This window comes from Lissotriton vulgaris, chromosome 7, assembly GCF_964263255.1.
Source record: "Lissotriton vulgaris chromosome 7, aLisVul1.2, whole genome shotgun sequence".
NCBI classification, from domain to species: Eukaryota; Metazoa; Chordata; class Amphibia; order Caudata; family Salamandridae; genus Lissotriton; species Lissotriton vulgaris.
In genome coordinates this window covers 560,108,320-560,124,116 of record NC_141695.1, presented here as the reverse complement: position 1 = coordinate 560,124,116, position 15,797 = coordinate 560,108,320, and the positions used below count along the sequence as shown (strand labels likewise).

The following is a 15,797-nucleotide window of genomic DNA, read 5'->3' as shown; positions in this document are numbered from 1 at the left end:
ATGCGTACCGCACCGAACACACTTCCGGGTCTATCGCATCATTCACGGAAAGACCTCGTGGGGCTGACAAATTATGTATTAGCCTAAACTCACCCGGGTCCTTCTTTGGGACTACTCCTAAGGGGGAACAAACAAAGTTAGCAACTGGTGGTATATCGAATGGTCCGGCAACCCGCCCTCGAGTCACCTCTTTCCCAATCTTTACCTGTACCACCGCCGTATTTTGGAGGACCGACAGTTGGTTCTTACAACGTGCCTTACCCTGAAAATTCCCCACTGGAATGCGGAAACCATACGAAAACCCGTCTCGCAACACCCCAGCGGAGACATGATCCGGGTATTCATTGAGCCAAGGAATCATTGCCATGGTATCAACCGGGGTAGGTAAAGGCGCCCCTCGGACTATCTCAGACCTGTTTGGCGCTTCCCCTATCACCGTTATCACCCGTTTTGGCTCTGCACATGGTCTCAGGATGCGAGGACTGTCCACACCCCCCACAATCGTGCCTAAACTTGCATGACCCCTGGGGCCTTGTACATTTTCCCCTATTAAAATTCCAACAGATCCCCTTTTTACCTGCGTTGCCACTCGGCTTCGAGTGATGCTCGTTACCTGTCCCTGTCCGAAAGGGCGTCCCAGACGAATGACGGGAAAACTGACCCCCGTTACCCCCCGACAATGGTGCCTTTAACATGCCTGAATTCTCCATCCTTTGCCAAGAAATGGAGTCGTAACAATCCCAGGTCAAAGCTGGGTCGTGCTCCTTGGCTTTCCGAAAAACATTATCATAGCAAAACCACTGATTGCCCTCATATGATTGAGAATACTCCATGATACGTGTCTGATATATGGGCAACTCGGGCAACAACTCAGGCCTTCGTTCCCCCATAATTGAAGTGAATATGCCAAACGCTCTGCCCCAGTTACCTATGTTCTCATCGACCTTAAAGGCGGCCATCTTTGCGCGCCAAACACTCGGATGCAGAAACTCTTTTTGACCATTCACATGCTCGATCTCGTAGTGATCGGTAAGCAAAGAAAACATGTTTACATACTTATCAGCCCAAATCTTTTCCTTGACTTCAATTGGAATATGCTGGGCCACTTTCTCCCTCCGTGAGGGTACAGACCCCTCCCCCGCAATCGGCAGTAGCCGCTTACCTAAATTAGAAGCTGTAGTCGCTGCCGAACTCGTGCCCGCTGCGGTTTCACCCCCCGGAGCCTGTGGGGGAACAGAAGATGATGCCTTCGCAGCCTCTCTAGATTCTTGTAGTTGCCTCATTACTGCCCTGGCGTCATCTGCCGTGGTGCCCTCACTATCTTTCCCCAACCACGCTGCCAGTTGTGCAGCCAACTCGGGAGGCATATCCCCCCCGTTCACAGGGGTGACTACGACGGGGATCGGTTGCCCCTCCTTCGGAACCGAGATTGGCTCCTCAATCGGTGTATCGGGAACCGGGGCCTCTCCTCCAGATGCCCCCCTCTTGGACCTCTTGCCTCTACCGCTGGGGACTACACCCGGCAATGCTGGCCCGATGATGCGCTTCGGGCCTCCTGCCCCGTTCATTGCCGCCATCTGCTTCTTCATCTCGGCCATATCCTTCACGAGCATGCGGAGCATCTGATCGGTACCGACCCGCTTTCCGACCTTCTTGCTCGGCATTCTCCAACGAAGATATCTGAAAGAACAATGACAAAATTACAACGCTCAAAATTGGCTCTTCGTTCCGTCTCGAGCTCACGTGCAGCGGGGAGGTGCAGCTTCAGAGCACAGGAACAAGAGGATGCTTCCTTGGCTTGTTGCTCCTTTTATCCTTCTTCGGGCGGGCGTAAACCCGCCTCCGCCCTCCTCCGGGGGCGTGGCTGGCGGCTTCAGTGTCTAGGACAACCCACTCTAGGGCGGGAAAAGGCGCGCCCCGGCTACGCCGCTTCGGGCATACCAGCCGAGACTCGCCTCCCGCCCAAGATGGCTTCCCGGGGGGATCGGGGTACTTCACCATACGTTCGGGGGGACCGAGTGGTCGCCCCTTTCCAAAATATAAGTTACTAACTGGTACCATGCAGTTTGCAAGCAGCTCTTTGATGGCAGTTTATAGGTCCCTCTGCTAGATTACGTTTGTCACTTATGAAGTGCACAGTTACAAAAGAATCTCAGTGACAAAAGCAGTAACCACGAACCTAGGCACATAAAATACTGTTTTTTAAGATGCATGTTACACGTTCTTTGCAGTAGGCACATTAACACTCTGTGCTACATTAGTTAAATCAAAGCTGCCACTGACCAAAACTCTGCTGCTATCCAGCAGGTACATTAATCACTGGCATTCTCTTGACATTTTTATTGTTGCTGGAAAGCTGCTAATTAAACCAGAAACGTGTCTGTGCTTTTAAAACTGTTGACTACGGACCCCCTGGTAATGTGTCACGGACCCCTGGGGGTCCGTGGACCACAGTTTGGGAAACACTGCTCTAGTAGATACAGTAAGAGTAAAATGAATTAGTGCCTCTTTATTATATTGTGTATTTTATTGAAAAATAACAGTGTAGTCTTGTGGAAAGTTGCAATGAGGAACTAAGAATGTTTTAAAAGTCTAAACATAGTCTGCAGAATAGATACATCTATTATTTGCATTCTGGGAGCTGTAGTACTTTTAGTAACATTATTAAACAGTGATAGTAATAGTGTAATGAGAAATAAAAGATGAAAACATGTTGTCTGCCTGTTTTTGAATTAGAAAGAAGCAATACTTGTTAGGAATGCATAAGGAAGTGTGTGTCAATGTGATTTTTAACTTATATGACAGCTTTGCGTATGCTTAGATGGCGAGATATGGCTTTTGTGCTTGCACATAGCTATATTTATGGTGGGACATTTGAGTATACTTAAAGATGCAGAGAGGTAGATATTTTTGGAAATATGTTTCGAAGGTATACATCTATTAAGAAATCGCATATATGTTTACATGGTGATCTATGTTCAGTAAGGCTGATGAAAATTTCATGTAAATGGTGAGGCTAGTGTTTTTCTTTAAACATGGTTTGTTTAACATTGAGGCAAATTAATAATGCAGAATGCCTTGAAAGTTCTTGTGCTAGCTTCATTCCGAGTGTAACTTTTGTTTGATATATGCTGAATATTTGTTTTAGAAGCAGAAGAAGTATTTGAAAAATGATGTAGGTATGCCATTCGCAAAAGGTAATGTGCTTTGAAAATTTTCAAAATGTTGTTTTCTGGTTTAGAAACATATTGATGCAGGAGCACAGTCAGTTACAAAGCAATGCATGTTTCTAGAGAGCCATGTATGCAATTATATATCAAGTATGATACCTAGATTTCACTCACACATAGCTCAGACGAAAAGCATATATACAGTAAAACAGGTAGTTTGATACTGACAGAAGGAGATAACCAATGAGTCACACAAATATTGACAACTGTATCTAACAGCAATGAAGATACTTGCACAGTCAGTCAGGCAGTATTCAGGCACTCATGCAATCCACCAGAAACTACACAGGCAGTCATTTAGTTCATGTAGTCTTGCTATGAGGCAGGCAGAAATTATGTAGTCATTGAACTGTGCAGGCACTACCCATACATTCATCTAATCACCTAGGTACTAACTATTGACTTATGCAGTTAACAAGGCTGAAACTATGCAATCATTATAACATTTAAGTAAAACCTATGCAGCCATCTAAACACCCACTTACAACCCATGCAGTGGTTTAAATACTTAGGCACACGTGTGCACTGATGAAACACTCATGCACTACATATTCACTCATCCAATCATGTAGAGAATACCATTGTAGTAAACCTATCACCCATCCATTACCTCTGCAGTCATTTATTTACTGAGGCAATAGTCTTGCACTAATACAATTACCCCAGCATTACATTTACTTTCAACCAATCTCTCAAGCTTTAGCAATGGAATCATTCAGTCACTCAGACACTAGTCATGCACTCATCAAATTAGCCTGGCACTACTGACACACTTATTCAATTCTCTAGGAACTACCCATGTGGTTGTCTAAACATCCGGGTGCTACCTGTTCACTCAACGGGGTGCTACCTGTTCACTCAACCAAAAACAAATGGGCAGCATTCAATGACTGAAACACTATTCATGCACAGATCCAATAGGCTAGGTGCTATGCATGGGATTAAACAATCATGTATGCACTCAATAAATCACCTATATTCTATGTTTGCACTATTGAAATCATAAAGGCAATAGAGTTGCACTCATTTAATCATCCCACCAGTATATATGCATGTATTGAATTATTGAAGCATTAGCGAGACTCTTATCTAATCATTCGGGCTCTACTCATGCAGTCCTCCAAACACCCAGATACTAGTGGTATACTCAGGCAAACATTCAGACAGTATGTATGAAGATAGGGAATGACTTATGGAGTTATGATATAGTGAGGGATTCATCTAAGCACCTCTTGTAGCCTCGGGGGACTACCTAAACACTACCTATGCATTCATTCATGGTTGGATATAGATTAATGTGCATAATTTTATATGCAGCATTTCCCAAAATGTAAATCTGATAGATTTAAGTAGAAAAGTATTGAGATTCTAAATATAGCAGCGACTTAGTGGTAGAGAGGAACGAAAATAGCTCTTATGGTGTGTTTTTGGATTTACAGTGTTGAGACACTGTATGTTCTTCTACACTTGGGTAATACGGTGCATAGCCGCAAGCCATTTGGCTGCACCGTGTGCATTATTTTCAAAGGACAGGGATGCATCATATTTACAACAATATGATGGATCCCTGTCCTATCCCCTGCACTGACACACATCTGGCTGCTATCCTCCAATGGAGGCACCCTTGCTGGATGGTGCAAGGGTGCCTGTGTTGCTGGGGATGATTGCTTTTGTGAAGGTACTCCTTCCTGCACAAAACAATCTTCCCCACAACACAGGCAGAAAAACAATCACAAGAGTGCAGCATGCAGCACACACAGAAAAGAGAAAAGAACAAGGATAAATAAACGTATTTCTTCTTGTTGTGCTTCCCTACACCTCCCCTGGGGAGGCGTACAATTCTGAAGTATTCCCCACTGTATGATTCATTGTAAATCTAGGAATGTAGAAAAATGTGTGAGTATTTTGTTGGGACACCCATGTCACTCTCCTTTGACGTAAAGTACTGCATGAAAAGGACCCATATTTACAAGTCCACAAAAATCCATGCTGAGTGTCTTTACATGGCATTGTAAATATGAAGCATCACACTATGCTAATGGTGGGGGAAAGAAAGTGACACTTTGGCACATGGGGCTTGTAATTACTCTCCCTTAGCTTGATCCTCATTTTAAAATTTACTACAGAAAGGATAAACTTGTCTTTCACCATGTATAAGTTAAAAGTGATATATGGTGCAGCAGTGTTGTAGGACAGGGTGCAAACATCTTAAAAGATAACTAGGAAAAATAATTTTGTGGTTTGCTTTGGGTTTGCTATATTGAAGTAAGTGCTTGTAGTAATATAGATAGGTTCATCTGTCGATTTAAAACTGCACCATACCATAAAAACTGTTTTTGTATTATGTGTAAGTCAGTAGTAAATTAACAATGGGCCATTGCGCGCATTTATGGTGTAGGGAGAAAAATCTCTCTATATCAAAATTTCACATACATTGGCGTGACAGTGTTATCACAGTACATTACACAAGTAGAAGTACATTCAGAAGTATTAATTGTTCTTTTTTTAATATTTCGGAATGATTTCCCAGCCAACACGTGTTTCGTCTGGGGAATACCCCAAGACTTCTTCAGGTCTAAAAGGATGTACAATAAGATACAATCAGACTTTTAAACCCAATAGGTAATCAGTGCATTTATGCAGGCTCCACCACCTCATCCAATCATCCGGCCCAACTTGAAATTCCAGAACTTTGACTTTAACATTCCAGCTGGGACGGAAGTACAACCAGCTGAGAGGTGAGTTCCTCTCTTTATCCTCCTCACCTGTTGCCGTGCATCATCTGTTTTCTCCTCCTAAGCTGCACCCACCCTTAAAGCTTCTCGTCATTTTCCTTAGATCTACCACTCATTATCATCTTGACAATAAAGTAAGACCGCGTACCAGTGCACCGCCTTTTCTTCACATATCGCTGCACTAGCATCTCACATGGGGCCACCCAATCTGGTGGGTTTTACTCTGGAGCTTCCTCCTTGAGCATGCTCCTCGCACTTGCGCCCCCTCTTTTCTTCTTACTCCCTACCCTTAACTGTCTCCCCTGACCCACTGGGCCTGTCCCATCCTGGCAGCACATTCGCCAGAACCTCTAAAGGTGGGGTGTCGGTTGTCTAGGAAGTAGTGACGCCCTTCTGCTACTGTGCGTAGTGCGCTAGATGCCTGTAAGTACAGTGCCAACAGGTAGGGAAAACACCCTATAACCCCTATATGCATAAAGGAGAAATCCCATGCAAAGTAATGAACAAAAGTCCTGTGCACACGTATAAGAGTTCTCAATGAAAGTTCATCAATTCCTGTGCACATCAAAGTCATTAAAGTTCCCAACGCTCTGTTCTTTATCGTTTATTCAGCGTAACATCAAAAGAGCAACCAGCCATGATGTGTTTCACTAGAAAGGGAAATATCCAGTGACTTCTTCAGGGCTGGGAATGATACAATAAGTTGTATGTAAACAGAAAATACTCTATAATACTCTATAATATGTAATAGGTAGGAGTTGCACCTCTCATTGCATAGAGTGAAAGCAAATCCGAGTTCTTCAACAAGATAAAAACTCAGCAAACCTGGAAATCCCCGCTTGCTGTGTTTTGATTAGTAATGGAACTCTAATGAGCAACTGATAACTATCACTTCCTAGTGACATCTTTAATTGACGTCTTATGTCCAGCAAACTTGCGTCAAACCCGGCACCTGTCAGGTATAAATATTACCAACGTTGCCTTAAGCAATGAGCTACTGTTGCTGATGCTAGCTGCCTGCAAGACCCCGTGTTGGTAAATCTAGCACTCTGTCGCTGCAGCCCGCTGTCCCTGTGGTGGTGAAGCTACTGATACCATTATCGCTGCTAAAGCGCGAACTATGGTGCAGTACGCTTAGGAGCTGAACAGCCGTCCCTCTGCGAAGACATCCAGCAGATTCCAGCTGCCCGCGGACGCTGTCCCCCCTCCTTCCTCGACGCGCTGAAGAGACCCGCTGCCTTTCTCGTGCAGAGAAATCCAGCTCCGGCGTTTCCGGTCTACCCTCGCGGGTGATTGGGATATCGAGAGTGACCCCTGAAGGAGATACCAATCCTCCATCATTCTATTCAGACGTATGGTGTTGACTAAACCCTTAGACGAGAATTCTTGAAACAAACCTTGGCAAAACCAACTTAACTTAAAGCTACTTACTTACTCCCCTTCCACGTGTTAGGCTTAGGTCAGGCACACTGGGGTAGGCATAGTTAGAAGCACCAGTTGAGTATGTTAGCCTAATGTATATATGACTGTATATATGTTTTATTACTTTTAAACCATTGTATGGCTAAGAAACCATATCAATGCTTTTACAGTTCTATTTCGCAATCCTTATCTTACTGTACGTACTTTTTATAATAACAAGTCTTGCAATTGTGGCAATACATTTCTCTTGTACGAGAAGAAAGACTGTTCAATAAATGTTAACCCTTTATTGACAAACGCCCGTCTCTCTATTCTCTACATCTCGTGAAAGTAAACTGCACTAGACTGACTGAGTGAAATACATGTCTATTGTTTCACACGACCCTAGAGATTGACTCTTGATCTGAGGAGCAAAGTTGTCATGTTGCACGGTTGTTGGAAAGCTGAATCCCTTCTTGTCTGTGCCAAGGAAGCTGATCACTTCCCATGCAGAGAAGAAAGTTTCCAGTGACCTCTGAGCTAGTTGGTAACACAGCCCAATTAAGTTTAGCATAGTCAGTGGAGGCCTGGGGTATCCGCAGTTTCACGTCGATACTACTGTTTATGTTATTCCAATGCGCAGGGCCTAGTGGGAAACTAGGAACTACACTACATGGCGCCCAAACGTTTGGTAAGGCGATAAACTAACGCAAGACAGTTAGAGTAACTCAGTCGTGCATATTTCACACAGACCCCTTTCTCCCGTAAATACTCCAATAGACGTCTGGAGTGGGTGAAAGGTTAAAATCCGCCCGAACTCAGTAGAAAGAGATTCCTATGTAAAGCTCTGGTTTATTCAACGTTGAAGGATACAGTGTTCCAAAATATTGTGCACCTAATCTTTGTATCCTTAGAGACCTACTCTGCAAACCTTGCATTTTAACAATGCCAGTAGAAAACGGAACCACTGGGGCCGCAGCAGATGCGACTCAGCAAGGTCCCGAATACACAGACCCGGATGCAATTATCATCCCGGTCCACTTAAGAAAATCTAAAACTTTAAAACTTATAGAAAACGGACTGACACCTCAAGGTGGTACAGTAATTTTCGTGATAGAGGCTCACGAGTATCGGCAGACAGAGGTATTCTATTCATGGATAAACTTGCCAGCGGTAAACGCTAGAACAAAAGAGTTTCACTATTACAAAATAGAGAAACCTCCGGAAGAGTATGCTCCTTTCGAGGAGATTGAAATTCCACTTAAATTTCAAGAGCACCTGCTCTGGTTTAATGGCGCCCTAAAACATACTGATCACATAACTAGGCTCGGTCCACTAGGTAGACCAGGAGCCACGTGGCCGGTTCTAGCCAGCTACACACCACATCCTGACATTGTAAAAATGTCTAGAGAAGAGCTGTTAGTACAGCTAAACACATTAATAAAAATACATAGGCAATTGGTCCAATATGTAAAGCGGACTGCAACAGTCCAACCAGCTGTTAATACACCACAGCTGACCCCTCATCAGGGGAACACAAATAAAATTACACCACACAACATACAGTCATGTCTTGGTAAAACACCCGTAAAACGGGAACAAATTCCTTTCTGGTTAGCACAGAAAATCACTCAAATAGTGGCAGTATTTCCTGATACTACCCCTATAGAGAAACACAGAATCTTGACCATCTGCCTTCCTATGGGAATCGCACCACACATGGAGGACTGTGACACTTGGGGTACAGTCTTTGCTTCCATTTACACAAAAACACATGGTGTTCCGTCTATGGCGGTAATACCAGAAGTGCTAAAACAGATTCAAAATGAATACGGTCCAGAGCCCGCTTTAAATCTAGGTATGAAATTACTGAAAGACTTCAAGCAGGTCTCGGCTATATTATTAGCCAACATAAAAGGAGAAGCAGCATCTGTGGCGATCCGCCAGAAGTTGAAGGAAACAGTTATAGAAGATCCTGTTGAGCTTGCAAAAATCATAGAGAAATGCTATGAAGAATTGGGTAGAGACAGCTTGGGTGGAAAACCAGTAAAGCCCCAACTGTTCGAAAATCCTGAAAAATTATTTATTAAAAATAATTTAAACACTCCTAAAAAGAGCTGGGATGGAAATAAACAATCCACTCCCAAGGAAAAAGTTTTCCAGTCCAGGGGAAGGTCTCCTCGACGGAGGGAAAGAACTCCGACTCGAGAACGCCAGTCTCCCCAGCGGGAGCCCTCTGAGAAAAGATATAACCTTAGAAATAGGGATAATCTAAAAAAACCTGATATCAAAGTATTGATACACGTCCCTCTCGATCTCTTCCACAGAATTCGGAAAAAAGAGGACGGTCAGACCCAGGAGAGCACACCAAGTCCAAAGACAAGGAACCTGCTCAAAATAAGAAATCTCAATTTCAGAAAAAGAAGGTAGCCAGTATTAGAGTAATCAACCATGCCGAGAATACTGAGGACACAGTTGAAAAACGGGGAGTGGGCATTGACAATGTTGGACAGTGCAGCAGAAATCAGTATAGCGCGCAAGATCTTGATGAGTCATCTGGAGACAGTGGACACGAATGAATACATTCAGGTTGAAACTGCCGACGCCAGACTTAGCGAGCCCCATAAAATATACGAAATAACATTGCGTATAGAGGGTGATAAGACTAGGAAAATTAAGGGTCTATTTTGGGATAAGCTCTCAAAAGGCTATGATATTCTGTTAGCTGAAAAAGATTGGCCCCCGGAGTTTGTCAGGGAGTGCCCTCGTGGCGAAGAAGTGATTATGCCTGCCTTCTCGAATCACATTCCGATTCACAAAAAATATACTTATGCAAGGAAATGGGCAGTAGCCCAGGCACCTGCATTATATAAAAATCATGTAGGGTGGGATGAGGACTCACCTCCTCACAAAATCCAATTAAAAAGTGAACCAACTGCCCAACGGCAGTATCCCATAAAGCAAGAAGCTAAAAAACAAGTCAGGGAGATCTTAGATCAACTTGAGTACCAGGGGGTGATTGAAACATGCACCTCTCAAATGAACAATCCTTTGTTTCCTGTCTCCAAGCCAGACAATTCATATCGTCTAGTTTTGGACTACAGACATCTTAATACATGTTGCAAAACTTTTGCAGTACAAAACTCGCATAGTGCAGCCCTAATGAATAACATAGTTAGGAAAAAATATAAAACGACATTAGACATTTCTAATGGTTTCTTTTGTCAAAACATTGCACCAGAAAGCAGATATTTGACCGCTTTCTCTGCATTTGGGTCGCAGAAAAAATTCTGTCGCCTCCCACAGGGGTTAAAGAACAGCCCAGAACTATTCTCAGCTAGGGTAACAGAGTTACTACAAATCTATGATTATGAAGCTTTGTCTTATGTAGATCATATTTATCTCACAGACAACGACTTGGATACTCACTTGAAAAGAGTGAACACCATTATACTTGGGTTCGCAGCAGAGGGTTACAAATTCAACTTTAAAAAGTCTCGAATTGCCCATCTGACAGTACTGTTCTTAGGGTACAAATTATCAAGTGAAGGGAAAAGCCTAGCGGACAACTTCTTAGAGAAGTGCGCTGTACTCCAAGTTCCAAAAACGCTGAAGAATTTACAATCCATACTAGGTTTTCTAAATTTCGGAAGAACTTACATTCTAAATTACGCAGAGAGGGTTAAACCTCTCTACGAACTAATTAAACCTGATTTTAAACAAATCAATTGGACTCAAAAACACACAGAAATTTTGAGATCACTGCAAACAGACATGTTAGCAAAAACAAAATTAGATACACGTGACAACACGATCGATCTTGTAATCCGAGTCATCCCAGGAAGATGCGGATTCACATACCTGACCTCTAATGAGGGAGAAAAGGTACCTATTTCAATTAAATCTCACTTGTACACACAAGCAGAAAAAACATTCAGTCCCACAGAAAGAACTGTGAAAGCAGTGCAAATCGCATTAGCAAATGAAAGAGAACTAGCACACGGCAAACGGATTAATATCCTTACAGCGGAATCCGCCTTCGAGGCGCTATTCAGCCCGGTAAACCTGCCTACAGTGGCACTAGATTCGAAATGGATACAGTGCATAGATTCTCTAGGAGCGGAAGACGTGAAATACTATTTCTCCCCGCAATTTGAAGAACTGAATGATTTAGAATATGAAGAAGAATATCCTCTGCCAATCGAAATTCTGCCTCTCCCACAATACGCCTGTATAATCTATACAGATAGCTTTGTACAGCATTTCAACGTAGAGAGCAAATCCTACAATGCAGCGTGTGCGATCATTAAAGGTCGTTGGCTGTGCGGTAAATTCAGACCGAAAGTAACAAAAACTGAATCTGTAAGAAACTGTTCGGTTCAGAGAACTGAAATCAGATCTTTAAAGATGGCGCTCGAAAATGCAGAACGTGAATTCCTGACACTTATCGTGTGCGATTCTCATTTTTGCGTCAACTCTTACAACAATAAACTGCAGAGTTGGATTGAAAACGATTACAAAGATGACACAGGTGCCACAATAAAGCATAAATTGCTCTGGAACGAGGTAGCTCTTTTACACAAAGAACTACAAAAGACTCACGTGATTCACGCACAGAGTCTTCAACGTGATGGCGTTCACGTTGCAGGGAATTCATTGGCTAATACAGCCACAGCGGAAGCAACTAAACCGGCTTCCGTAGCCACAAAAAAGCGTACAGATAAATACATAGACGGGGAAACCATGCTGGCAGTAAAAACGACCGTAAAAGGCGACTGTGCAGCACTACCCGTGAACTATCCACTCAATTATGCATACATAATCGATGCAAACTCCGTTCCTTTTGCTCGAATCCTTGGAGTGGGGGACAGAGTAATTCCAAACACAAACAAGAGAATATTTTTAATAGCAGACGCACATATGGGTCTGGGTCTTAGGCACAGAGAGATCAAGGAATCACTTACTGAATTACAATCAGTATACTGGTGGCCGGGAATGAGTGTAGAACACCAAATATATGTAAACAACTGTGAAAACTGCAGTAGGGATCGCAGTGGTGAACCATGCTACCGGCTACCAGTCAGAAAGAGCGTAACGCTGCCTACACCCCATCCTGCGTCCTATTAACAGTTAAGGCGAAATGCACTTAAAAGATGAGGCCTCCTGCGCTCGGCTGACGCTAGAACGGTTATAAAAGATTTGCGAGTCAATATCGGCACATACGCAATTACCACGTTCCATTTTGACCAGGGTCCTGCTTTCAGCTCTCGAGCTTATAAGGAGGCCATGTCTAGCATGGGAATTGGGTTGCGGTATTCTTGTCTGTCATACCCCGTAAGGGAATAGTGTGGTAGAAAGAAAAAACCGTGACATAAAGCAATCTATAACTGCGAAGGTATTAGGTTCAGGGGCTGTGTCCAAAGTGTCCAAGTGTCCAAACTAGTCTTAACAACATGCCAAGAAATTCTCTAAAAGTTTCAGCCCATACGAACTATTGTTCGGAATTAGAATGCGTGTTCAGGACCTCGATAGTCAGATGTCAGTGGTACAAGAAGAAACAACGCACTTTGATGTAAAGGATCGTTTGGCTGTTTTACAGGAACTGAATGAAACAAGAAAATCCTTAAGCAACATAAAGTTAAAGCCACAGCCAACTACCACTGATGAGGCACCACCAGCAACAGCCCCAGCAAGGCCTGTCTGGATTCCAAAGATTAGGGATCTAGTCAGAGAAAAGATCGCGGTGAAGAAGGAATTTGGGCCTTCTTACAGAAAAGCAGTACCTGTCTTAGCAGTCACCGGAACAAGATCAGTTGTGCTACCGCCCCTTGCTGGTAAAAAGGAGAACAGAGTCGTGTCTATCGATCTGGTAAAACCACAAGCATGTGGCCTATAATCAACAGTAGGCCCAGTGGACTCCCAAGAAACAACAGAATACCCAAACTTGCAACAATCCAAGAGGTTCAAACTGAAAGACTAATCACATTCGATCAGCCTGCAGTGCACAATGAAGGACTATGCAATAATGCCATGGAACTCGTGCCTCTTGAAACACAGATTGAAACAGTTCGTCAAGAAACATCACCAATCTACAATGATGTGGCATCAGAAAGTGCTACCGAGAGACAGATTGAAAGAACAATCCCATTAATTGACAGAACTGCCTCTGGTTATTTCATCAACTTCGACAACTTCTCTGAAGATCAAAACGACCCCGAAGTGATGCCAGAAACAAAAAAGTATTCTGAAGAAAATACAACAGGACTCCTTCAACAAATCAAAGAACTATATCTGGATTCACCGTTGATTGAGCAGTGGATTATCTCAGGGGTATTCATACTCCTACTATGCCTAATTTTAGTTTTAATTTTAGGAAAGTTTATTACAATTGAATGGACACAGCAAGTCAGAACATCAACCTAGTTCTGAAACCACACAGATCATCCCACGTGAAGAAAAGAGAACTGTCAACAGTAAATGTCACAGCAATTCCAATACCTGGTGGGATAGTATGGGAGAAAACAGACTATGAGATCTATGGTCCGGTCGAAATCCTGAAGTATCCTCATCAACTAAAGGTTTCCTTAAGTGACTTTGTGACACCTAGTACATTCTCTGATGATTGGGACTTTAACAGTATTAATGACATGATGTCTGATTTAGTTATGTCAGCTAGATTCACAGATCATGATTATTTACAAGGTTCATCTAGTTATGAGCAGTTATTCTGTTACACCCACTATGGGGATCATTACTTGCATAAATCTGCACAGCCTAGAAATGTTTTTATGTATAATCAATGGGAACATTGTGCTACACCACCTAAAAGCAGTTCTAAAGCATTTTTTGAGAAATTCAAATACTTCTCAGGGTTTAACACCAGTGATGCAGAAACATTTTATTACAAACTGTTAGATAAAACAGGAATGAAAACAATGCTGACAAATTCTAAATTGATATATTCAAAAGCATTTTATGACAAAATGATGACATTTGGTTTTGATTATTGGAAAAATAATATTGAAACGAAAACAATTTGGGGTACAAAAGATTGGCAGGTGCAAGGCATAGAAGCACTATTTAGAACCTGCATGATACCAGAACAAATGTTGTTTTTAAATGACACAATACACCAAACATCTTGTCTTGGCCTAGCTAAGATCAAAGACCTTAAAACACCGTCTATACCAAAGCCAATACTTGAGAATACAACCACAGATATTGAGTTAGACGTATCACAAATTTTACATTTCAACAGAACAAATCCTGATTGGAAAAAGTGGTTAATCTGGCCTACAGACACAAATAGCTGTCAAGATAGATTCCTGAATAAAACACAGGGGTTAAAAATGACCAGATTAGACTCGAGATATTCCCAGAGACAACATCCAGGGATTATAACAACATACAGTGTAGGGAAACTCTGCCTTGAATGGCTAACAACATCCACACTGACTGAAATTAAGCAACACTTGTCTTTACTAAAAGATGGTGCTGATTTGCGCGATTTCATTCTTGGACCACGCAAACAGCGTCAAAAGCGTTTCATAGCGACCAGTATCTATGCTGCTTACAACGAGGCTTGGAAAGTAAAGCAAATTGAAACTGCTGAAAAAATACGAGAAATTGATCGTATTAATTTGGAGAAATCACTTTCTGTAGTAGACAATGGGTTAATGACTCTGTCTTCCAGAATATATTCGTTGGACAATATTGTATCATCTGCCTTTGATGTGATAGACAGAGACTTGCTAATGTTACAACATGGCCAATCTCAATTACGCTCTATTATAGAACTAGGCTGGACGCTGCAAAATCTTCGTTCAGGCTATGTGCCTTGGCGTTTAATCAACACAACGTCATTATTTTCCAGTTTTAACCTTACTGATAAACAGATCAGTTTGGCACAGAAAGGAGCAGACTATACAATCCTGAGCATCGAAAAACTCGAGAGATTACCATTGACAATGTCAGAGAGTCCTGTCATTGAATGGATAATACACGGAATTATCACAATTCCGATAACAACTTTCCGATTTAAAAAGTGCCTTGAGTACATACCTGCTGGCCAATATGATAAATTGGGTAAAGGATATGTAAAATCTGAATGGAAATTACCATACACTCATTCTTGCTATAGTGACAGCGACAAAAATGTATTTCTTAGTGGTGAGAACTGTAAACATTCACTAAGCGGTATACTTTTGTGTCAGGGTATTAATTTACACGGAGCATGTGATGGAAATTCAAACAACCTTTCATGCCACCAGCTAGTCACACCTGCAACTCAGATAGAGCCCTTCTTTATGCAACTCGCGAACGGGAGTTACATTCTTAGAACGGATCACAGATGTTGTGGCCTGGTGCCAGGGAAAAGTTATCTAGTAGAAGTAACATCCATGGTCAAATGCTGTATGCAAGCATTGTTTCC

The 15,797-nt window shown here is 42.5% G+C and overlaps 1 protein-coding gene across 1 annotated transcript; it reads left to right on the top strand.

Moving 5' to 3' along the window:
* Positions 1 to 9,817: 9,817 nt before the first annotated feature.
* On the top strand, positions 9,818 to 12,493 carry LOC147702033 (uncharacterized). The gene has a single exon (XM_086929394.1). The coding sequence runs from the start codon at positions 9,818 to 9,820 to the stop codon at positions 12,491 to 12,493; it is 2,676 nt and encodes an 891-aa protein (XP_086785520.1).
* Positions 12,494 to 15,797: the final 3,304 nt, after the last annotated feature.